Source organism: Malurus melanocephalus, unplaced genomic scaffold (assembly GCF_030028575.1).
Source record: "Malurus melanocephalus ecotype Western Australia unplaced genomic scaffold, MMel_1.1 scaffold_36, whole genome shotgun sequence".
Classification (NCBI taxonomy): domain Eukaryota; kingdom Metazoa; phylum Chordata; class Aves; order Passeriformes; family Maluridae; genus Malurus; species Malurus melanocephalus.
This window is the reverse complement of record NW_026623268.1, coordinates 2,652,335-2,676,424: the sequence shown is the minus strand read 5'-3', so window position 1 is coordinate 2,676,424 and position 24,090 is coordinate 2,652,335. Positions and strand designations below refer to the sequence as shown.

At 37.7% G+C, this 24,090-nt stretch overlaps 1 protein-coding gene across 1 annotated transcript; it reads left to right on the top strand.

Moving 5' to 3' along the window:
- The first annotated feature begins 184 nt into the window (after positions 1-184).
- ATG3 (autophagy related 3) lies at positions 185-23,711 on the top strand. The gene is made up of 12 exons (XM_057364197.1): positions 185-352; positions 3,054-3,095; positions 6,268-6,317; positions 7,329-7,399; positions 9,079-9,186; positions 10,801-10,850; positions 12,778-12,859; positions 13,382-13,416; positions 14,148-14,303; positions 14,943-15,070; positions 21,078-21,146; positions 22,804-23,711. Exons 1-12 carry the CDS (start codon positions 281-283, stop codon positions 22,883-22,885), a joined length of 945 nt encoding a protein of 314 aa, XP_057220180.1. The 5' UTR covers positions 185-280; the 3' UTR covers positions 22,886-23,711.
- The last annotated feature ends 379 nt before the right edge of the window (positions 23,712-24,090 follow it).

Genomic DNA, 24,090 nt, shown 5'->3' with positions numbered 1-24,090 from the left:
GACTTCGAGGAACCCGCGAGCCCCGCCCCCAGCTCGTGCCCGCCCCCCGGAGGCCACGTGAGCCGCGGCGGCCCCGCCCCTCCCCGCCCCCGGCGCTTTCCCGCCTTGCGCGCGCGCGGCGTGTGTCGTCACGCTCGTGCGCCGGGGGGGGGCGGGGGGAATGTGAGGGGCGGGTCACGTGGGCGGCTGAGGGGCGGCCGCGGGAGCGCCGTGCTGAGGGCGGGGGGAGGGGGGCGGCCGCTGTCTGTCTGTCCGTCTGTCCGAGCGTCTGACGGCCGCAATGCAGAACGTCATCAACACGGTGAAGGGGAAGGCCCTGGAGGTGGCCGAATACCTCACGCCCGTTCTCAAGGTGCCGGTCCTGCGCGGGAGCTGGGATGGGGAGGAGGGACGCCCATGGCCGCCCCCGCCTGCGGCCGCACTTCCCTGTCCGAGCGGCCGGGAGTCGCTCCACTTGCCCGGGAACCGGCTGTCGGTGGCCTTGGCGACCGGGCCCGAGGAGCTGYGGGGCTCGGGGGCGCGGTGCTGGGCGTGCCGGGCGCAGCCATCGGCCCTCACCCCSCTTCGGGCCGGAGGGGATGGGGGGAACCCGAGTTATCGCTCACATCCCACGGGGAGCGGGGAGGACCCATCTGGGAGCGGTGAAGAACAGCTCTTGATGGTCCTGATTCTCAAGGARTGACTTAAATGTGTTGCCGTTTGCTGTTAAAGTGGCGAAACTTTTAGCTGGTTTTGTGACCAGGAGTTGAAATCCACGCGTACAGRCAGGTTTGAACCTGGTTTCAAGAATTGCGTTGCAAGGGTTATTTTGGTTAAGAGGGCAGCTTTTTCAGCTGACACAAAAAAATTCCAAACGAAAACAACAAAATTAGCCACATCTTCGTTATGTGAGCAGATGTCACATAGCACAGCTTATTCCTCTATCAGAATTACGGTATTAATTCAAGCCTGTATGCATTAAGTTGCTGAAAATAGTAGAAATGAGTCTCTGGGTCTTTGTAAAGGGGGGCAGTACATCTGTTATAATTCCTGTTATTGCATATTTAGGTAGAAATAAATTGTAGTTTTCTGTAGTTGTTAGACTACATCGTATTCTCTGACTCTTATTTGCAAACAAATTTTTTAGTGTAAACCCCAACTTTGTGTATGACTGCTTAACTTGGCATCAGTTTTTTTACCACTGATTTTGATACTTCTGCATATTTTTGAGAAAACACTTGTTTATGATAACAGTCWCTCTGCCTGTGGCTTTGTGGTTTGACCTTTTATGTGCTTTGCACCCTGCAGCTTACATCTTTCAGTAGACAGCAGCGACAGTCAATTATTAATTGAACTTGTTCCTGTGTGGTATGTGGGATGCTCTTGCCTGCATAGTGGACCTTTCCAGAGTTGCCCACCAATGTGAAATGTGTGGGTTGCAGTGAAGTTGTGGCATGGGAAGGTGAAGGGTCTTGTTTAGCATAGCACAGTTGTTGTACTGGTGTAATAGTGGAAGAAATTCTGTGGCCTGATGTATTACTGGGAGAAGGCAGGTTTAGAATCTCCCAGAAATGGGAAGTGTTAATATTATGTGTATATATTCCCCTTACAAGTGCTTGGAATAAATACTCTTAGTAACTTTAGAAAGAAATGAGACCTGTGTCTCTTGCTGCCAAAGAATTTACTTTGATGAAAAAACTGAACTATCTACCCTCAGGGAACAGAGGATGGATATTGTACATGTAATTCCAGAGACACAAGTTTGTGCACGTTACCTACTGCTTGTTGTTCATTTTGAGGTGAACTACTAAGTTGTCCCCACTGGGGTGTTACACAGTATGTTATTGAGGATTCTGAGTTTTACAGAAATTCAAATTACTTTGATTTCAGTCAGCTAGCACATAACAATGTTACAATGTTTGTACAACTGTTGTTTGCCCTATTTTAATCTTGTTTTTAAGTGCATTTTCTTTAGAATTCAGGCAGAAAGGCAGTAATTAATACCATATGAAACAGGTGCGCTTCTTTCATTTTCTATAACATACGTGATAGCACACATCAGGGGAAGGAACAAGAATAATCASAGTTAGCTGTGGCTGCATTTCTTTAATCTTTTCTGACTGGTTGAATAAGGTRAAATTGTGGCTGGAAGCAAGACATTTTCAGTTGCTGCTTTTAGCCTTGGTAGRAAAAAATGATAGGCTCTTTAGGGCAAGAAGTCAGCTATGCCATGGTTGAAATAGTATTCTTTTTCAAAAGCTGTTTTTGGATAGTTCTAGTGCTGGGGAACAGTAAGATTCCTTGGTGTTTGGGGCTTTTCTGAAGAAATAAACAAGCAGAAGTCAAAACATAATACACTTAGTCTAGATTTGAATATGAAAAAAAGGTGTATTATCCTTAAGCTTCATAAATGACACCTTTAATGCCAAAGTACTTCATTTCTCCATGCAGAGTTAGTCTTGTGTCTGCCATCTAGTCTTTGATCCACAAAAAACCCCACGACAATGTGCAAAAATTGAAATTATTTCCATAGGGTGCATGATGAAGTCACAGAAATGGGTATTAAGAGAGAGTCTGTTACTAAGTTTTTCTATTTAACATTTCTACCCCAAAGAAAAGTTGGTTTGGTCTTTAATTTCTTGACTTTTGTTAACTGCAAAACCTTGTATTGATGCATTGCTGTGCTGTTCAGTGCTTAGAACTCTGGAGTCCTTGACAGCTGGAATCAGTGATTTTCTGATTCTTACTGGCAAATGTAATACTGAGTGCCAGTCATCTTTTCTTCATTATTGCTATATTTGGCAGTAGCAAAAATAAAGTGTTTTGTATAGATGATAATTTTTKGTAATGCCTTCCATTTTGCAACAAGTAATTTTGGGGACCYTACTTTCTCATTTTYTAATGTACGCTGCCTATCAGCCCTRGCAAAGGTTGCTTCCAGGCTGATTAATGGATCTCTGGACAAACTAGTTGCAAAACAAAAGTAGAGAAGATGTTTGTCTTTCTAATAAAGTGGAGTATGTTGATTTGTCAGAAGTTCTCAAAATTTCTAAACTTTTTTTTTTTTATTGCAGGAGTCCAAGTTTAAAGAAACTGGCGTAATTACACCTGAAGAAGTAAGTATTTAGAAACTTGGATTTATTTTGAAAGTAATGACTTTTTTAATGCAAAGCAACCATATTAAACAGATCATGCCTTTGCCAGTTACTGCTTCTTGAAACAATTTCCACRAAGTGAAATTTTTCARTGGCCTTTTTGCTCTACAGATAAASTAGATCAACRTAATTTCTSTTGAGATGGCACTAGGCATCTGAATGTRGGATGGTTTTTCCCTCTATCACGCTGAGAAAAAACTGTAAAGAAGCTGGGTCAACAACTCCATTTGTCATGGGAGTTCAGGACTGAGGCAGGATATATTGATTTTAGAAGTCTTTCCTCTGAATTTGACCAATTCAAARGGGAGCTTTTATCTTTGGAAGAGTCTTTGCTTACTTCTGGTTTGGTTCCTTCCAAGGCTCTGTGAAGAYATTACAGATACTTGTCCTCACCAAGTATCCAATGATTATTATTTTTCCCTCTTCTCTATAGGCTTCTTTAGGCTGGTTGTATTTTGGATTGCTGCCATGCAGTTGTATTTTTTTAAGAACTCCACTGCAAAGAGCAACAAACAGGATTTTTTTTTTCCTGGAATAGAAAGAACACTGACTTGACTGGTGCTGTTTTAACTTCCCCGTTATGCTTTTTCTTGTATGAAAGCATTACTGCTCTGCAAATACTTCGTCTTTACAGAGGTGTGAGAAAATAGTGTTAAGACTGTTAGGTGAAATGAGACGAAACTGAAACAATGAAAAAATGTAAAGATGAAATGGAAAAAAATGGAAGAAGTGATGATTGGTGGAGATAGATAATGTGGACAGAAATACTTTTCCTGATATTGGTGCCTGTATTTTTTCTGCCCTGTTGCCTGGAAGCAAACACTCATTCTCTCTCTCTGACACAGAAGTACCACACAGAAAAACAGGCTTAGCAACGTGGTGTTCTCCTGTTCTGATAACCATTTGTGTGTGTGTGTGTATAAATATTCATATATGTTAAACATTAGTATATGATCTTTGTTACATATATAGGCAAAAATAACCGAGAAATTGGTAGAACATTTGTCTAGGCTATTTGATCGCTTCTTGATTTATGGGAGAAAAATTTGCCATGGTACAGGCAGAAAAGGCAAGATAGCAAGAAYCACACTGTATTACATTAAGCAGTTTGCAGTGTTTAAACACCACTARGAATGTGAATTGTCTGTGGTCTGTGTGTCAAGTTAGATGCTGCTGGGATGARTAAATTTGATCCTTCAAACAGTGGTCAAGGGAACTGCTTATACAGCAAGATTAAATTTTTGTTAAATTTARATGAAGCTGGAGCATGGCTCTGCTKACTGTCCCTTTGACARTCWTTRTACAGTAATGGTTGCTAAAGAAAAATAATGACACTAGGATGTTGTCTTTGAATGAATTTGGATTTCTTGGATAATTTTAGCTGTATTTTAGTCTGAGACACTAACTGGTTTATAGATTTTTATGGTGTTCCTGTGCCTTGCCTCTGAGTATGAATAAATTAGCAATAAGGCTAAAGATGACTCATTAATCAAATTCAACACCTATTCCCTCTTTTCATTTAGCTGTGTACTTGATTTAGTTTCAAAAAATTCTTGCCTGTTAATACCTGCAAAAATAACACCTGTTTTAAATATAAATGTAAATACAGGCAAATTGTTAAAACCATTATTTCCAGGACTAGAAATAAGATGTCCTAAAATTAATCTCCTCCAMTTTGCAGTACTGATTCAAGTATGARACAGTATCAGTGCTTGAGAAATAGAAAGTGAAACCAGCTAGATAATTTTGCTGCCTAACCTGAAAAAAAATGTAGATGAAATTTCAAGTGCTGTTTTAGGGCTATCTGTTAGACTCATAAACAGCACTGTTTTTTCAACTTTAGTAATATATGTCAACATTGGTGTCACAAATAGAGTTCCAGTTCCTCAAACGGACAATTTTAAATAATTCTGGAGTTCTGTTTAGGTTTATTATATAAGAGATAATGAGTTTTAAAATTCCCATGTGTATTGGGAGGGTTTACTGGTGTTTTTTTAAGAGATTTCACTTTTGCCAGAGGCTTCTGTTGAAAAATGGGTGAAAGGGAAGCACTTCTGCTGAGATTAAGCCTGTTAATCCATGTGCAGTATGTGCTGTGGTGTTTTCCACTGCGCTGATCCCCTCCCTTTTCAGAACACGGTGAGGAAATGGCTGTGACCTGCTGCAAGCCTGTTATGTCACACTGCAGCAGCTTCTGGGCAGCCAGGGAGGGTGGTGTTATAAACTGGCACTTCAAGACAAGAAAGCACCTGTAGCAATAGCTGTGCTCCTCATATTCCAAAGTGACTGCTGCAAAGCCCACAAAAATCACTTTTCTTAAGTGTGGGCTTGCCTTCCTCAATTTATGTGTACAATATACAAGCCTTGAGGGTTAGACTTTGCTGCGTGRATTTTGAGTTTGTTCACAAGTCTAGCATGACATTGCTGGCGAGTTTAACGTGACAGTATCACTTTGAAATATTAGTACAGTTTTATAAAAGGCTTCATCTTTGATGCTAAGAACAAATAGAGTGACTATTTTTTAAAACTATTTTTTCAGAACAAAGTTTTCTATAAGATTCTTGGTGTATTATGTATGTGGTAATCCATTATTAGTTAACCTCAATGATCAGCTATTATAGTGAGAGTCGTTATATAAAATGTATGCTGTCTATTCCTTTGTTGCAATTCTCTCRCTGATTCAGTGGATTGATGGTCCTGTCGTGCTTTTCTTGCTGCAAAATAGTTTTGAAGGAAAGAGAATTAAACTCTTTTTTTTTCATTAAGCTCTTCGTTGTCTTTGTAAAAGTTTAATAGCTGTAAATTAAAATAATTTCTTTATTACAAAGTAAACAATATTGCTAAGTCCGGAAATGTTTTTGATTCTGACTAGACTGGCAGGTAGTACCACAGCTTTTGAAACTTCCTGAATTTGCTGTGGTGCTTAGCGAGCATTTCAGGTGAAGTCAATTTAATCTTTTCATTTTCATGGTCAGCTGAGAAATGGGRTTAAAATAAAGCATCAAGCTGATTAAAACTTTCATTAATTACATAGTTAATCAATCAAAGAAATGTGGAACTGAAATGCTAATACTGAGAAAAAATTGTTTCCTTGGGCCATATTTAACAGTAATTTTTTTTCCTGCCTCAACAGTTTGTTGCAGCTGGAGATCATTTAGTTCACCACTGTCCTACTTGGCAATGGTAAGTAAAATTGAAAGAATTGTAGAAAGCTGGCACTCCTGCCTGTGCTTCGATGTGTTTCCATTGGATTCAGCTATACAGTTGTCTCATTTCAGAGCAGTAAGTGGACTTTTCCAGTAGAGCTTTTATGATGGATATGTATTTAAGTCAGGCAGGGCTTTAGTAATTGCTGTATAACATCAGTTGAGATGAGGATTTGTTTGAGCATTTTTTGTTTGTTTCTCAGGTTTTAGGGGCAATAGGTTGTTACGAATGCCTTTAGTGCTTAGCCCTTGGGAATTCTTTCTATTTCATATACAGTAAGGGTGCAAATTAGGTGCTTCCTTTTGTTTTACTGGTGTCTTTCATTGTGAACTAATCTGCCCCTAAATGAGCATTGTCTGTGCAGTTGGTATCATCAGGGTCTTGGCTCTGTACTGGGCCACAAATTGTTGAAGGAGAAATTACTATACTTGAATCACTTTTACCCTGTCTTTTTTCCATCTCCTTCAGAGAARACATGATGTTGAGTATAGAAGCAGTTTTGGTTTGGCTATTTAGAATGTTACTCTTATTTCAAACCAAGCACTGCTAAAGGTGAAGGCAAATGCTTGAGCAATGTGAAATTAAGAGTACTTAAGCAGTAGTGACTATGGACAGGTTTGATATTTATAGAGGTCTATTTCTTGCTTTTCTGAAGTTGCTTGCTTCCGACATTTGCGACTTTGTTGTTGCTGATCCTAGAAAATTTTATATAGAATAGATTATTCTGTCAACACATCTTTGCTTGGCCATCTCAAGGTGAAAGTTGTTTTTGAGGCATAAAATGGTTTTGATCCCAGAATAGTTCAGGGGTGGCCAAGCTTTCTAACACCATACCAAATGTATATAAGGAAGAGTAAAGTCATAGCAAACTGATTCTGAGAATAGGTCAAGAGGATTATATAAAATGTTCCTGACACAACCTGAAAATAGAAGGGTTCTTTTGTTTGCAGGTCATCACATTCTCAAATGGTGCACTTCATTTTACAGGGCTTCAGGAGAAGAACTAAAAGTCAAAGCTTATCTGCCAACAGACAAACAGTTTTTGGTAACTAAAAATGGTAAGGCTGAAATTTAAATGTAAGTGTTCTTAGAATTGACAGCATAGGTGTCTGTGCTATCAACTCTACTGATTGCATTGATAGGGGAATCAAGTATGTCGCACTTYGGATAGACTGGCTTTGTGATATTAAAGCAATTTTTCTTGCACTTAAAAATTCTTTTTAGATCACTTTATAATACAGSTTTATACAGGAAATAAAGATTGCCTTGGTCGAGTATGAGTTAACTTTAAACATTATAAATCTCTTTGTCTGTCTTCGCTTCCAGTCATGTTCGTATGTTTATTTTCCTCTTTTGGAGACTCAGACTATTAAAAAGTTCTTGAAATGTCTTTCATAGTGACACTGATACTTCTGATTCAAATATGTAATTAATGTCAATACCCTTATCAATAATAATAATAATATAGAAATGATCTTCAATTAATTTTTTATCAACTTCACAGTTGTGTTTATATAATACATGTGGCGACTGCCTTTTTAATGGATAAGAAGGATAACATTTTGGTACAATCATGTGGAAGTCCAAAAGATCTTGTACCAAAATGTGTCAAAGCCATTAGATGAACCTTTAGTACTAAGAACAGCCCGGGGAGATTTTTGCCTGCAGAGAGTTGTATTATRTGCTTGGATTTTCCTTGCTGGCTTTTGGAGTCTTGCAGTGCACTATCATGTGAAAATTACTACAGTAGTGTTGGACAATCTCGTGACATGGTCTTATGATTTGACAGCCAGTTACCTGCTATGTTTCTCTTCCTGCCATTTCTGAGGTTCCTCATTGCTCTCATCCTTCTTGATCACATTTCTAAAATAGTGTGTTGCCTGCTGCTGGTGTCACACTGGCCTCCCACCTGAGTAAAAACTGTGGGCAATAGGTGAGACTGGGAGCCATCGTACAGACCTCATTTTGGAAGTCTTTGGGTGACTTACTCTGACGTCATACCCCTTTCCTCCCTTTCTGAATGGTCAAAGCAGTTTTCAAATGCTGCACTTCATGCAGCAGATTTGTTTTTCTCCATGTAAATAGAAAAGGAAGGGGTATTTTCTACATAGTCCTTGTTTATGCTTTGCCTTCATCAGATATTCACTCTTTCTTTGACTGTTTTCTGAAAACAGTATCTAAATCCCTATTCTAATGGCCCTGTAACACATATAAAAGAATTTATTCTCCATATCACATAAATTCTGACCTTCTAAACTTCTAGATCTTAAATTGTAATGAAATATACCTAATGTATTGCATAAATAGATGATGTAAACTTTTAGCAGAATTTTAGAGCCAAATGAGTTTGAAAAACTGATGAAAATCCAGAAAAAATTGTCCTTAGTTGTTTACCAATGTGAAGAAAAGAAATAGGTTGTCTCCAGTTGTTAACAAATGAGAAGTTAATTATTTTCTGATCCTTAAGAGATTGGATGTAACTGTTCTAATACTTAACAGAAAGATGAACTTGTAAGGCTACTGCAGTCATATTGTACATGAAGTAAAATATCTGGTGCAGCATGTCAGCGTATTTTTGTAAGTTGACACTTTTSCATTTGAAATRCAGCTTYASGATTYCTTAAATAAGGATATATGAAATCCTGCCGCATTTTAGAAGGCCTTGTAGGATAATGTCATGCTCCAATCTGTATAAGAATGACTGACTGCATTCTTTTTGTTTTGCCATTTTTTRTAGTGCCGTGCTATAAAAGGTGTAAGCAGATGGAGTACTCAGATGAGCAGGAAGCAATTATAGAAGAAGATGATGGTGATGGGGGATGGGTAGACACTTTCCACAATGCAGGTATTCAAGGTCTTGCTTCAGGCTTTGCATTTGGTAATCTGATTTTCAGTTTCCACTCTTAGAAAGTAAAATCTTTCTTATATATGGATGTTTGTGTACCATTATTTGGTCTGGGGAAGTAAGCTACATTATCAGCTACCCACCTGATTGGTGCACAGTGTTTAACTGTATGGCTGTATATGCTTGAAACAGGCTCCTCTTCAGAGATTATGGCAATTATTTCAGTATTCTCTTATTAAAGTTTTAGGAAGTTATTTTAAGAAAAGAGCTGCATGGTGGCTCTTTCAGTAGTAARGGAATCCTGTGAAGAGAATGTTGGTTTAAACTGTGGATGCTGAACTAAAAAAAAATGAAAATATTAAGTACAGAGATGAGTATGGGAGATGATCATTTTTCATAATAAGCCCTTAAATGAGCTTGTGTTCATAAAGAAATTTTAAAAATACTGCTTACATGAATCTGTTTCACTGGCTTTTCTAGCACAGTGTCTTTTAAATCCTTTCCGTTTTTTTTCTAATTGGCAGTTATATTAGTTTTAGTCTGTTYCTTGATGTTCTGTCATGTGTTAATACAATTCTGTCCTTCAATKATATTTTCTCCATTGTTGCCAAACCTAGAAGGTACTCCTCTCATCTTTTATTTTCTTTGGTGTAAATTTTTTTGCTGTGATGTGGAGAAAGTTTTCTGAATGGTTCRCCAGTGTGCAGAGAAAAAGGGTGGGAGATGATGCCTTTTGTTTCTGTAGAAATACTTTTTTTTCATTGGAAATTCTTAAATGCATCACAGTTCATAATTTAATGCCCCTACACTAAAGAAATAATTTTGAATAGTTTTGTCATGTCCTTGAATTAAGTMTGCAGTATCCATCCCTGCTGTGAATAGACTCCTCTGGCAGGTTTTYCTTTTTGGAATTGACTGGTTTGGGCACCATGCTGTACAGCACATCTGTAACACTCTGACTAAACCTGGCCAGGTCTCTAAATGCTGTCAAATGAGATAAAATCTGTTTCCACAGCCAAAGAGTTAATTATATAAATGTACTCTGTCAAAGCAGGATCTTGGCATGTATCCCAAAAGGTGCTGTGTGAGAGCTGCAGTAAAACTAGAAAGCTAATGGGGAGAAACCCAAGAGTGGACATTGCTGTGATTTGGTGTGGTTTTATACCCCTATTTCCTCTCAGCTGAAAGCACTGAGTGCTCTGCTACATTTTGCTTTGTCATTGCTTTCAAGATGTTCAGAAATATTTGTAAATGTCTGCCGTTCTCATGAGATTCAGTTCCATTATTGTGATGCAAGTACCTACCCTSAGCTTACCTTTATCAAAAAATACCTTAAATTAGAAGTCCAAATCTGCTGTGTTCTATCACAGACTTTATAAGACATGGCACAGTYGTGCTGTGGTGCTCCATGTTACTGGTATGGTTTGCTTAGGAATGTCCAGCACCGAGCACATTGCCAAGACCAATGGACAGCCTCTCACATACCAAGATGGTTGTGATATTTAACTTGGAAAGATGAGACAATGCTTTCTGAAATCCTTGCAATCTCTTTCTATGCTATTTTCTAACAAAGAACCAAGCTTTTTTAACACAAATTTCTTATTCAATTTGCAGGTATAGTGGGTGCAACAGAAGCAATTAAGGAGATCACAYTAGACAGTAAGGTACCTGTTTCTAAATTTTCCTGTTGCTTGATTACAGGACCTGAAGGTAGTAGAGTTTTACCAGTGGCAATCTAATAGTCCCTGTGAAAGATTAAAATACAYTTTGTCACTTACTGTTTTGCAGATGTACGTTGACCCTCAGAGTCTGTGATGTTAGTCTAAGCATGTGTGTCTTCTTATTGCTGTGTTTACTGAGGCATTTGTCTTTTTGTAATGTCTTTAGCCAGTGTGCACCTGTGCCAGGCTTCTACAAACTGAAAATGAGATTCTGTTCACACTGATACAACACATTAGTGTTTCAAAATAATATTTGGAGATCCAGTGTAAAGAAATTTTTATATTAGAAGGTAGTGTGGGGATGTAAAGTATTTCTTCCTTCTGCAAGCAGACTTTCATTACATTTGGTCCACTTTGACAGGTTTATGCCCTTCAGTTTAGGAGAACTTTACCTGTTTAAATATATACAATAACAATAATATAATATAATAAATCTTATGAAGTCCTCAGATTTTGCCCATTTCCAAAAATCCTCTACATCAGGAGGAAAATCTGAAACTCAAKTCCTCAGGAAGTACTTGAAATGCAAATGTATTGGCCAACATTTAAAGAAACATGGAAAAAGTCACAGAGATACAAAATGCTTTTAAAGATGAGGTGGTGAGAGAAGTTCTGTGTGTGCTATGAGAGAGTAAACCATCCAAGCAGAAGTTTTGTATTCTAAAAATACGGGGGAAAGAAAATAGGCTGTCCTGTGCTACTGCATAATTGTAATCAGCTCAAAATGCTGTTGATTTGGTGAACGGTGAAATGCAGATATTTCAAATGACTGCTGAATATAGTAAAAATACTGCTTTTTTAYAAGTCAATCACATAATGGTGGAAGAAACACTCTAAGGAATAACTGTAGTTGATCACTTTTTCTGCAAAACAGAATACTTGCAAAATGTTACTGTGATTCATAACTGCTGTTGTGTGTTTTGCACGGTGTCTTATTTCTATTGTATGTAGAAAAATTTGCTTGCTTGGAGGTTGAGTCCAGGAGAACAACTCTTTCCTGCTGATATTCTGTTTGACAATGCACTTTGTAACTTAGTTTCTTACTGGTTTGAGTTTTTTGAGTTTTTTAAATGAAAAAAAAATCCGCCTGATATTTACAGTTAGAGGAGCTTCTAACTGTAGTAGCTATTTGGAATATTCTCTTAAAATCTCCATGAAACCTGTGTAAAKTGAGACCTTCACCTTCTGAATTTCACTGGAGTTGTCCTTTGTATTCTAATGCTTTGCAAGGCCCAAAAGTTGACTGTGGGCTAGTGCTATATTTGTTTCTGTTAGACTCTGTTTTCTTGGAGAATTATATCAAAATGTGACACCTTTTGTGACTCTCTTGTGTTTTRAAACAATTATGGAACTGGACAGGGCTCATAGTGTTTGGATCTGGGTGACACTTTTAGTCATATGGTAGAGTTCCATGTAGTCCCACAAAGAGCAGGGGTTTAGATGCAAGCATCCTTATGGGTCCCTTCCTTGAGATACTTTTTGATAACTGCAGCACAGTTTGCTGTGGGTTAGAACTTTAAAAACCTTAACCTTCATACTTAATCTTAGCAGTTTAGTCATTGCCTTTCATTTGAGATAGGTGGATTTTTTAACTGTTTAATACCATGTTCACTTTTTTTTGTTTAGGGATTAGGGTTAAAAAGTCAAAGGAAAAAATGTTAAATTATTTTTAATGTCATACTAGGACTTTGAAACCAAGTTGCATTAATAAGCAAGTACTTGAGTTCAGCATAATTCTTAATATTGCAGAAATTATCTTTGTGGTTCACTGAATGTGTTGACTGGACTTAACGCCTTAATTTTTTTGGGGCTGTTAGGCTGTGTAGGTGCGATAGTCATTAAAGCAATATTTTCCATTTAACTTCTAAAGGATAATATAAAAATACCAGAGTGTTCAGCATCTTGTGAAGATGATGATGAAGAGGATGAAGGAGAAGCTGCAGACATGGAAGGTATTTCCTTAAATTGAGTGGGACATGATTTATTTCAGGTCTTTAACTAAAGCAATACACTCTAAAAAAGCACCACTTGTTCTTTTCATGGAATGCGTACTGAAAAATTTCAGTAGGCAAGTGCTCTTTATCATCTTTTATATGATTTTATTTATGCATGTCTACTCTGACTTGTGTGCCAAAACCTGTGTGAATGTTAGTGATTGGAAAATTAATTTGTGTGGCAGAGCAGATTCAAGAAAGTATAAATTGGGGATTTATCACAGCTTTCTTCTGGCTTCATACCTACACTTAAAYTCAATTTGCCTGTATAAAATCACTGAAGTATTGGTCATCACCTACATACTGTAGTCTTGGTCAAACTTCTATTAAAAAAGGGGTAGTCTGGTTTGGGGATTGAGAAGTCTGTCTGAATAAAACTTCTTTAGATACATGTAGATTTTTTTAAGTAGTTGTTTATGAATAACAAATATAATGACAGGCTACAAGCTGAACACAGAATTTTATGGGTCTTCTTTTCAGAGTATGAAGAAAGTGGGCTATTGGAGACAGATGATGTGAGTGAACAGTTCTCTATCTTGTCTGTTACAATATAAGCACAAGCAAAGTAAAAATAATGATAACAAATGGCTGAAATAACAAGCTTATGCGTATCAGGGTTACTGAGCCTGATTTCCYATGGATTTGTCTCCTGCCAACCTGCTGCAGTAACTTGAATGCTTGGGTCCTCAAAGATCTTGCCCACAGAAATTTTCCTTGGTTTTGCTGCTCCTTTTTGCTCTGTTTACATATAACACTGTATTCATTAGAAGTTAAAAAATGCAGTGGTAGTTCTTGGGGCTTACATGGGGCAGATRAGTGCCCTGTAGGTTCAGCAGACTACACCAATCCATCAGACTTTCATGAGAGAAAACAGAAGGCCTCATTATTTGTGGTACTATCCTAAGGTCTTCATGAACCTGCATGAACTGAGACTTCTTTCCTCTGAATTTCATTGGTGTTGTCTGTTATTTGTGAAAGAAGGTAACAATGTAGTTGCCTACTTCCTTAAGAAATCAGGGCTTTTTTTAAAAGTTAAAAACCCACCAAAAATAAAACCAAAAATACTTATTGGGGGAGAAACTGATACTCCTAATTTAGAAATAAAAACAATCCATATATTGGGGGGGCTTTTATACCCACTTAAGAAAGTTAATAAAAGTTTTACTGTTTTATGAAACTACTTGGATGGGAAAGGAGGGAACCCAAGCAAGACTATACTAATCTTGCCATTTTTACCTTCAACCAGGCAACGCTTGACACAAGACAGATTGTAGAAGCTAACAAAACTAAAGTTGATGTTGGAGGGGAAGATGCTATTCTACAGACTAGAACTTATGACCTCTACATCACTTAYGACAAATATTACCAAACTCCAAGGCTCTGGTTATTTGGATATGATGAGGTATAGCTGTGTTGGGTTTTTTTCCTACTTCTGTGAATTTAGACTCACTGTGTAAATAGAAAGGCTATTTTGTTGCTTATTCACAGCAAAAATTTAAAGGAGAAAATGGTGAGACAACCATTAGGTAATACAAACTTATAGGCTGGACTTCTATGGTACTTGCAGGAGATTGGAACAGTTTTACTGAAAACTGCATGTGGTAACTGAGCAGTTTCAGTTTCAAAGAAAGCCACTGGAGTTTCTGTTAGCCCTGCAGAACTGGTAATAACCCCAGTGAACTCAATCAAGTAAGCAGGTATGTGTTTTCATCAGCTTTAGAGGGAAAGGAATATACAAATCATTCTTCACTTTAACCACTAGGCTTCTTGAGTTAAAGTTGTGAASGGCTTACTGCACCCACCTCGGTGGGAACCTAGTTGGTTGTCAGATACATTGACATCACACTCAAAGGAAGATCTGTGCAGTACTGCTTCTGTATCATATAGATTTTAACACACTCCTGTTTTTTCGGTGTACCTTCAGAACTATTAKATTTTAGATGCCTGTAATTTTTGATGCATCATCTATTGCTGATGTTAGAAGGGAGCAAGAGTCTTTTTTAGTAATGCTTTTGTTCTCGTGTTCCTTGTTCCTCTATAGCAACGGCAGCCTTTAACAGTAGAGCATATGTATGAAGATATTAGTCAAGATCACGTCAAGAAAACGGTGACCATTGAAAATCATCCTCATCTTCCTCCACCTCCTATGTGCTCAGTTCACCCATGCAGGTAAGTCTTCCTTTCTGGTCTGATTTCAACCTGTGGATACAAGGCTTTTCACTGGTCTTGTTAAGGATTCTGTTCAGGCTTTCTGGACCTGCATCCTCACCTGACTCTTATAGTGGGCTGTTAGCTTCTGAGGCAGGATGAAAGGAAGGTATCAGCAATTGTCAGAGTTCATTCCAGTGCTCACTGCAGCAAGTGCATTCTGCAGTTAGCACTGCTTTTTGTCTGATGAACTTGCTTTTACTCAGCTTCCCTATGGACTCCAGAAGATGGCATGTCAGGWGACARYTGGCAGTTGTAGRGATGGGGCAGATTGCTTGGATGCAATAAGCCGATTTTATTGATACAGAACACAGTATACCTTTTCAKCAGTAACTAAAAATAGATWCTTATATAAGCAGTAATCACTGTAACAACCATATTTATGTTTCTTCATAATATTGCAAAACTAGGAGCTAGCACTGACCAGTACCAGTACATACCAAACATGCCTTTCTCTTATGCTAGTTACTTTATGATAGGCCTCACTGCTTGCCATGGTTTGCTGCCTAGCAGTGTTMCCATGTCCACTTCTGACAAGAGCAGTGCTCTCACTTCTGCTTTCTAGCTGTATCCCTACATCTYCCCCTCTCTTATTTATGAGTAAATTTTTTTTGTTGACTTATCAATTAGTTTTTGAATATATTGTAAAACACATGGCAAATAAATTACTATAAGCAGTAATATGGCTAAAATAGAAATTTGTTTTTGTTAAATGTTTTAAGTTAGCTAGTAAGTTTCTATTTTCTAAGTATGTTTCTAAGTTAGTCATTATTTATAATTTTTAATTTGGTGACTCTTATTTTGAAGGGTCTGTGTGGTAGTATGACTACCAGAACTCAGTGAAATAAAATTTTATCCTTTTGTCTACTTTTTGGGGAGGGTAGAAGTGTAGTGTATACTTTGGCAGCAGAATTATTAATTTCTCTTTTTATGTTAACTCCTTTCTGCTCCCCTTTTAAATTTTGCACTGATAAATAGGGGTCCTGTAATTGCCATACCAAAATATTTATTAACACAAGTGTAAAACACATTTACATTTTTAGGATATTTTCTGTTGTAATTTCCACATTTCTCACGCAAGACATAAGGAGCCTGTAGTTCAACTTGCTGCACAGATATTTTTTCTAGGTCTTTGAAAGGTGCATCTTGTCTTAGKTGTAGGCTCTAACATCTTTCTAAGTGTCTTAGTGATACAGAGCCAATAGTGTAACTCCTCAGCTTCTTGACAGTGTGAAGTTCTTGGAGATTGGAGTTTGGACTTTTATCTTTTAGGAAAAGATATTCTTTATATGACTGCATATATTTAAAAAAGACTCAAAGTTCAGATTACCCCTTTAAGTTTGATTTCCTTTTATTTAAACACTTTGAATATCCACATCACTATCTGAAGGTCAAATAATCAGCTTATTTTTGACAAGCTTATRGTAGTTTTCACAGACTCAAAGCATTCTTGCTTTTGGTTTAGAAGTTATTTGTTCTTCTGGTTTAGCATTTATTTGCTCATCAGTCTTAAGAGAGCAAGGGAACTTTACAAGTATTTTATGTCTAATTTTGGTCTTACTATGAGGATATATATTCATGAGCTTTGTAAATCTGTATCTCATTTTTCTTGCAGGTCATAGTTCTTTGACCACAGCTTTACAACAGTGTTTGTTTTCACCAAGCAGTCAGACTTACATATAGACAATATTGAGCAGARAAGCCATTGTACAATTGGGAAATAACTTTTTCTCCTCTTTAGCTGTTTAGAAGAAAAATTTGGAGTTCAAAAGTTCATTGTTGGCCTTTAAATCATAGGGTTTAAGTCTGCACTAACATGAAATGTCAATCTTGGTTAATASAAGAAGCAAAACTTGGTTAACTGTTAGGAAAACAATAAAGAATAGAACAAAAAACAACATAAGTCCTCTGTTAATGTGTGGAACCATCCACATGTTGAATATTGCATTACAGCTCTGGTTATCTGTTCTGTAATCTGTGAGATGAAGGAAGACTAAAACTGGAAAAGACATGGAGAGTTGTATGGGATAACTGAAGTTATAAAGCTCTTTCCCATAAYAGTAATTGAATAATCTGTCATCCTTTATCTTTGGAAAAAGCTGAGCAGGGAGTTACGATATCAGTGACCTTCATTGTGAATGACGCAGAAGGTGAAGTGATAGGATTTTTCTTCCAACAGTGAAACTAGTGGCATTGAATGCTACTCTGCCAGCATGTTCCAACCCAGAAAGGATTAATTACTGCACATGCCACCTAACTAAACTAAGTATTTATTTAAGCAATATTATGTTAATGAAATAAAAATTCATCAAGGTTGTTAGAAGTGTAGTTATTATAATGGTTCAGAATTAGAAAGTCTCTGGGTAATTTCTAGTATACAGCTGTGGTGRTTTGGACAGATCATTTATTTGGTGCTTGTCCTGGCCTCTTTATTGAGCATGTACTGTAAGATAGTAAGCAGAACCAGGCAGACSTTTGGTTTGATCCAGTAAGGTATTCTTGTACCTTATATAAACATGCCAGTYTAAATCTCAACCTGTTAGTTGACTGAYTRTCTTATTRTTTGCTGCTTGAAGGATTTTGGACMAAAAAGGGATGCAGCTTTTTGTRCAGCTAGTGTTTTTGAAGGAGTGTCAAGTGGGATGAATGTAGGAGGGCTTAACAGACTGACTGGGAAGATGGTTAATAGGAGAAAAGGAGGAAAAGAATCCTGAAGCCAAAATTTAATTTACTTTGTGTTTGCTGGAAGCCCTGCTAGTGAATTGTTTGGGAAGAAGCTCCTGTTGATGCAGATTAGGAGGGCACTCGGAACTAAGAAAGGTGCAGATGTATTTGGGTATGACAGCCCTAATTGACTAGGTAGAGCTGTGGTTTTATACTGTGGCTGCAATGTGATTTGCTTACCTTAAGTTACTCTGMAGAGATCTTAGCAGTGCATTGCTAATCTGTGAATTTGGGGTGAGTTTCTTCATGCGTGAGAGCTCTGYGGTCATGTTTTCACTTCTTCCTCTGAAGCCAGTGAAGTGCCAGTTCCTTTGTTATGTAATCTACAGCTACACGTGCAGGAATAGTTTGCATCATGAGACTTGTTTTAGTTTTAAGCATGAAAGAGATGATTGACATTGAAGTGAGACAGGTTTGTAGCTAGTCTTAAATGTGGAGGAAACTGTAGCCCCTCTCAAAAAGCAATCTCATGGATTTGCAGCTGCTTAGTACTGGAAAGGGTTGAAAAGGTGGTGTTGAGACTMTGAAGAAAGATGCTAACAGCATATCTACAATGCAGGTTTTAAGTATGTTTTCTTACACTCCAAGGTGAGCTATTTCTTTTGTAACTGGTAAGGCTAACAGCTAAGAAGGTCCAGGCTTGTGTGAAAAACTAATAACCTAACTGTTGCTTTGTTTTTAATTCAACTGGGAACTGCAAGTGTTTGGTTACATCTACTGCTCTTGCTTCCCGTCATGTTACAAGAATTGTGTAATGTAGGATATTTGTATGATTCCAAACTTACCTTTTCTGTGACGTGAGTATCCTTATGTCAGGCGTCAGAGAAAGGAAAGAAATGGTGGTCAGATGCTGCTGTCAGCTGCTTGAGATTGCTTCTATTTCAAGTAGTTAATGGAAATTGTTCATCTTACRGCTTTTTTGTAAGTTGTTGTTCTTGTCAGCATTTTTATGGTACTGGGAGGARCACAGTCAACTTCCTCATTAATTGCTGTAAAYTGCTTTAATCATGATTTTCAGCTTTTTCTGTGGGTGTTCCGAAGGGACTATCAAACAAGTTAACCACTAAACACATTTACAATAAAATCATCGTTGCTTGCGCTGCTTCCAAGGGCTTATTTTTSTCCACTTCAGAATAAATAATAATAGGCTTCTGAATTCTTTTTCCTTCTAATGTATTCCTAAATATCTGCAGAGAAAGATTTCTAGAAAACAGAAATTTCTAGAAATTACATTTACATTTCTTCAAAATGTTACATTTCTTCAAAAGTTACATTTCTTCAAAAGTTATTTCATTCCATTGTAGTGTATACATATTTCATATTGATTCCTCCAAGTTTTCTTACAGAAGAAAACTGAAAACAAGAAACAAATTTACAAAGTTTATAAAGCACCTGTAAAGCTTTTCATGAGTAACTATATGRCTATAAGAATGACCATTACTCTGTGGCCATTTTAGAATTCTGGGTATCTGAGTAGTTCTTAGAAAATAGAAAAGAACGGATGTCAGTAACATGTCTGAAGTTGAGCCAGTATGCTGTTRAAGACTTCTAATAGCTGCATGGTGACCTGTATTCGGTGCCAGTAAAAAAAATAGTCCACAGTTATGCATAAGGTCAAAACTTAAGTTTTGGCAGTGGCCAAGTTCCTACAGAGAAGCAGCTGGCATTGGCACCTGAAGTGGCATGTGTTCTGCAGGGCATCATGAGGATCCAGAATTGGAATCAKCTSTGAGGGTTAGTTGATTTACAAAGACCAACAGTAAATGACAAATGCTGACCTTTAAGATTTCCAAAGGCTTGCATGTTCCTGTTTGCAATGTGTCTTGGTAACTTTGCAACAGCTTCCTTCCTTGTTTGCAGTCATTGGCACCATGATTATCTGCGGAGGTAACTGCTAAATGCCAGTTGCTGGTCTGCTATTTAGATTGACGTTCTGGTATCAAAGCATGGTCAGAAAGTTATGCAAACTCTGCTTCCCACTCATCCTTGTTTTCACTTGGCACTTCGATTATTTTGAGATGGGTGTTTTAAACTACTTCTGTTCACTAACCTGCAGTGCTGTGTAGGATGCCCATAGCCCTATATGATATCACTGGTGAAGATTACCTACAGAATTATGTATTTAAAACAAGGTTGAAGTCTGGATAAACATAGGATTAGTTATACAGCCTGGGAGTTTGTGTTAAAGATAAATAAATAAAACATAAATTACCATACAGTAGTTCTCCCCTCTGATTTTGTATGTTCTTAATCCTTTAGTTATGGGGTAGAGAACTGCATTGAACACAAGAACATTACCTCCAAATTGGAACTGGTCATTAAAAGATTTGAAGTCTTTTTATCATTAGAGATATTCAGAACTGGAGCAGACAAGGTCCTGAGTGATCTGTTCTAGTTGACTGCTCATGGAGCAAGGAGGTTTAGACTAGATGATGACCAGTCTCTTCCAGCTGTGGCTATGCTGTAATTTTGTGTTGGATTCCCAGGGCTGGCTTTGTACACAAATACTGAGTGGTTCATAGTAGGTCTGGGATGTCACTGATGAGTATGTAAAAACTCCGTGACTTGAAGAAATATTTATCCTTCCCTATAGTGCTTTACAATAACAGAGATACAAGAGAGAAGAAACTAGCTTAGAAAGTGCTGATTTGCMATAGAACCCAAACTACCACCAGAGAAAGTTTCCATAGTCTAAACCAGTCCTAGAGCAATAATTCRGAATTTATGCAGGGTTGTTTTAACCTGCCTTTCCTAGGAAACTGAATTGTCTTAGTGTTTTAAACCTCTTTAAGCTTTACATRTTGGAGTGAAGCAGAGACAGCTAAAAATGTTACGTCAGTTTCTAGACATTTTCTTCAGGGGGAATCTGGAACTTSTRGTGGCTGGCTACTGGTCAGTGTTAYCTTCTAGGGACTTACTTGGTTGCTGTTTTGGCATCTAGCAATTAAAAATTGTACTATGTCAAGCAGTATGCACCGACTTTCATTATGGCACTCAGTCTACCTTGTAACATACAACATCTTTTGCTTTCCCTTGAATTTATGAAGCTGTTAAATAATGTTACATTCATCACTTAATGTTAATTTTCAGTTACTGTTGCTATTTTACTTTCTCGGTAKCCTGAAAATTCCCTGCTTCTGAAGCTAATGGTCCAAAATTATTTCATTTGCACAAAACCTGATCTTACTGATGAAGAGGGAGTTGCCTCTTTCTTAAAATATATTGTTTCTGATCTGTTTTTCAGGCATGCAGAAGTCATGAAGAAAATAATTGAGACTGTTGCAGAAGGTGGGGGAGAGCTTGGAGTTCACATGTATCCTTTTTCATTTCTACAGAGATTCCTGGAGACTCCTTACCCTGTAAAGGCTTTTACCTCAAGGTTCATAAACTGGAACACAGTTGTGTGTGGAAAGCAGTGAACAGCTGCTTGGGATAGCACTTGTTGGAGTTCTGGGATGAGCTCCTTTGTGCAAACAGACTCCATAAAGTTATTGGGGGACCATGGAGTGGTGTATGGCAAGAGCAGTGGGGAAAGTAGGTAGGTTTGAAGGGACAGAATTGAGCCCTTGTTTGTAGGGCTGTGAAGGAGGTAGCTGTGAGTATGAAACAGAGATGCAAGAGTAGGAGGGTGAGACTGGAGGTCCACAGACTCCATCCAGAGTGTAATCTAGTTGGTACAGCAGCTTTTGTGTTAGATTTTAATTTGAAATCCATTTCTGAAAGGTGTAAAGGTCCCACTGTGTTCTCTAGTCTGCTTGTGAGCAACATCTCAGTGAAACAGCTGATAAAAAGCAATGAAAATCACTGTAACCATTCTGAACATCAATATCAAATGCCTCCCAATTAGAATTTTCTTTTAGGAAGCTGACTGATCTTAGTTATGTTTGCACTAATTGATACTGTGCTTTCTGACTGGAGCAACCTTCGTATTAGAAGCAAGTGTGTCCTTTCAAAAGAGTGTTTTTTGCTGCTGTAAGGCAAATAAGGAGGAGTTACTGAGCAGCTGAAGGTCCTGAATCAGTAAAATTCTTATTCACTTATGAGGTGAGACTTGGTCAAGTTTGCAACAAGCAACTGSAACTGAACTGGAGAATAACTTCTCTGTCACATCTCTTAGTCCTCAATACTTGCAAGTTCGCTTATTGTATTGTATTACTTTTTTGTTATTACTTAGCAAATTGGGGCATTTTTAACAAGGGATTTCTTTACTCATTTTCATGTATCTTCTGTTTGTGGAAAAATGGTCCATGAGACTGATATGTCAAAACAGTAGTGTTTGCTTATACCGGTACCCATGTAACTTAATAGTCAAGACTAGTGATATCTTTTAATTTTTCACTTCTTTGTCTGCCTCTTTCCYACATGGGCAGACATTTTAGATCGTAATTATTCAAGATACTCCARACTGCAAATTCAGGCCCAACATGCATTTGAAGGTGATATGTACAAGGGAATGCTTTTCTGCAAAGGCAAACTGCTCAGCTTGGGAAAGCTAATCTCTGTACTTTCCCTTGAAAGTGAACAGGAAGGAGCTCTTTCAAAGGATGGCTCAGAATAGGAGCTGATTTCTTTTTCTGAACCACTGTAATGCCAAGGAGGGAGCCTGCTTTCCCTGCAACTACAGGAAGGTAGCTAGGAATTAACCTTTCTGGGTACAATTCAYCTAAACATTTGTTAATAACAAATAYTAAGACTGTAAATGGAGTTGATGTTTGYATGGTGTCTGCAAGATTTATTGAAAATAACTCCTGGTTCCCTGCATTAACTTTAAACAGAAGGTCTATTTTTGATCAAGCATCAGATATCATTACCAGAATTCTGCAATATTAATCTCCCAGTCTCTTAACTCTAAAGTAGCTAGGTGTTATTTTCCTATTAGCAAGAAGTACTGTTGAGCAGACCATTGAATGTGATTTCTTTGTTTTGTAAGATTTCTAGCTATTTCACATTTTCCTTAATAAGAAACTCAGGTAYCTTCTTATTTTCTTGAAATTTGTACAGGCGGTCATTCCAACGATAGAATATGACTACACAAGGCACTTTACGATGTAACTAAAATAAGAAATGTGTTCCTCTAATTATCAAATCTTTTTTTAAATAACCCATCCATGTGACTTATACAACATTATACACAATTTCTGTAACTAATCTTTTATCAACTTGACGCATTAAAATAAAATGTTCCATTACCAGCCTTTTTAATAAAAATCTCTGTGCGTAATATAAATAAATCACTTTCATTCCAGTACAGATGCTGCACTAAGAGGTGGGATTTTTTTTTTCTCCATAATTCCTTCAATTTCCTTCCATCAGATTATTTTTGTGTATGTTGAAATCCACTTTTGTAGTAGAAGCCTAGTAGTTTTGGCTTTGTTGCTCGTGCCTAAAAATCTGAACTTTTAATTTTTTCCTCTCTCATTTAAATTCACTTGAGAGYTTTATGGGGTTTCTTTCCTAGCTATGAATGCTTATATTTCCTCTAGTTGGAGGAGGATTTTGAAAGATGAAAAACATAAGTGATTGTCCTGTTAGGAAAGTTTGGCTACATCTTAAACAAGTAACTGTAATTAACCAGTGTTTGAAAGGTGATCTACATCGAGCAAGACTAGAGATGGAATATTTTGGGAGACAAAGGAAGAATATTAATTATGTAATCTGTTTGTCTGGTAGTGAAGTACAGTGTTATTGACCAAATTTACAGYATGAGGGTAAAGGGAGAACATTGCTATGGGGAGAAGATTGCTATGGCAGAGCAAGGTTCAGTCTGGGTTATTTGTCTGCCTCAGCTACACCAACTGTCAGTCTGATAGCATGGTTTCCTCTTTGGGATAAACAKACATGGAGTTGTTGATGGATTCAGATATTGCAAAGGGATCCAGGCTTTAGCAGCCACTTTCAGCCATATAAAATGTAAGGATTTTATTAATGAAATTGGAGGAAAGGACCATCATGTCTCAATATATGTATATTTGTGCATATATTTGTAATCCTTATATTCACTTAAAATGTCTGTTGGGAGAGCATCTCTGTCTCCCAAACATCCATCTTTCATTCTGCAARTTGATGAGAAATTGGGTGTCTGCAATGAACTGAATTTGCTGTTGGRTAGGAAGGCTGGTCCCTGTCCTGGCACAGATGGTCCCTGGTTTGGCTRTCCTCTGTACCATGCTCTTACTTACATGGGAATGTGTGATCAGGTTCTGTGTTCTATGCTTAAATTGGCTTTCCTCTGGATATCTGTCTTCACTTCCTCTTTT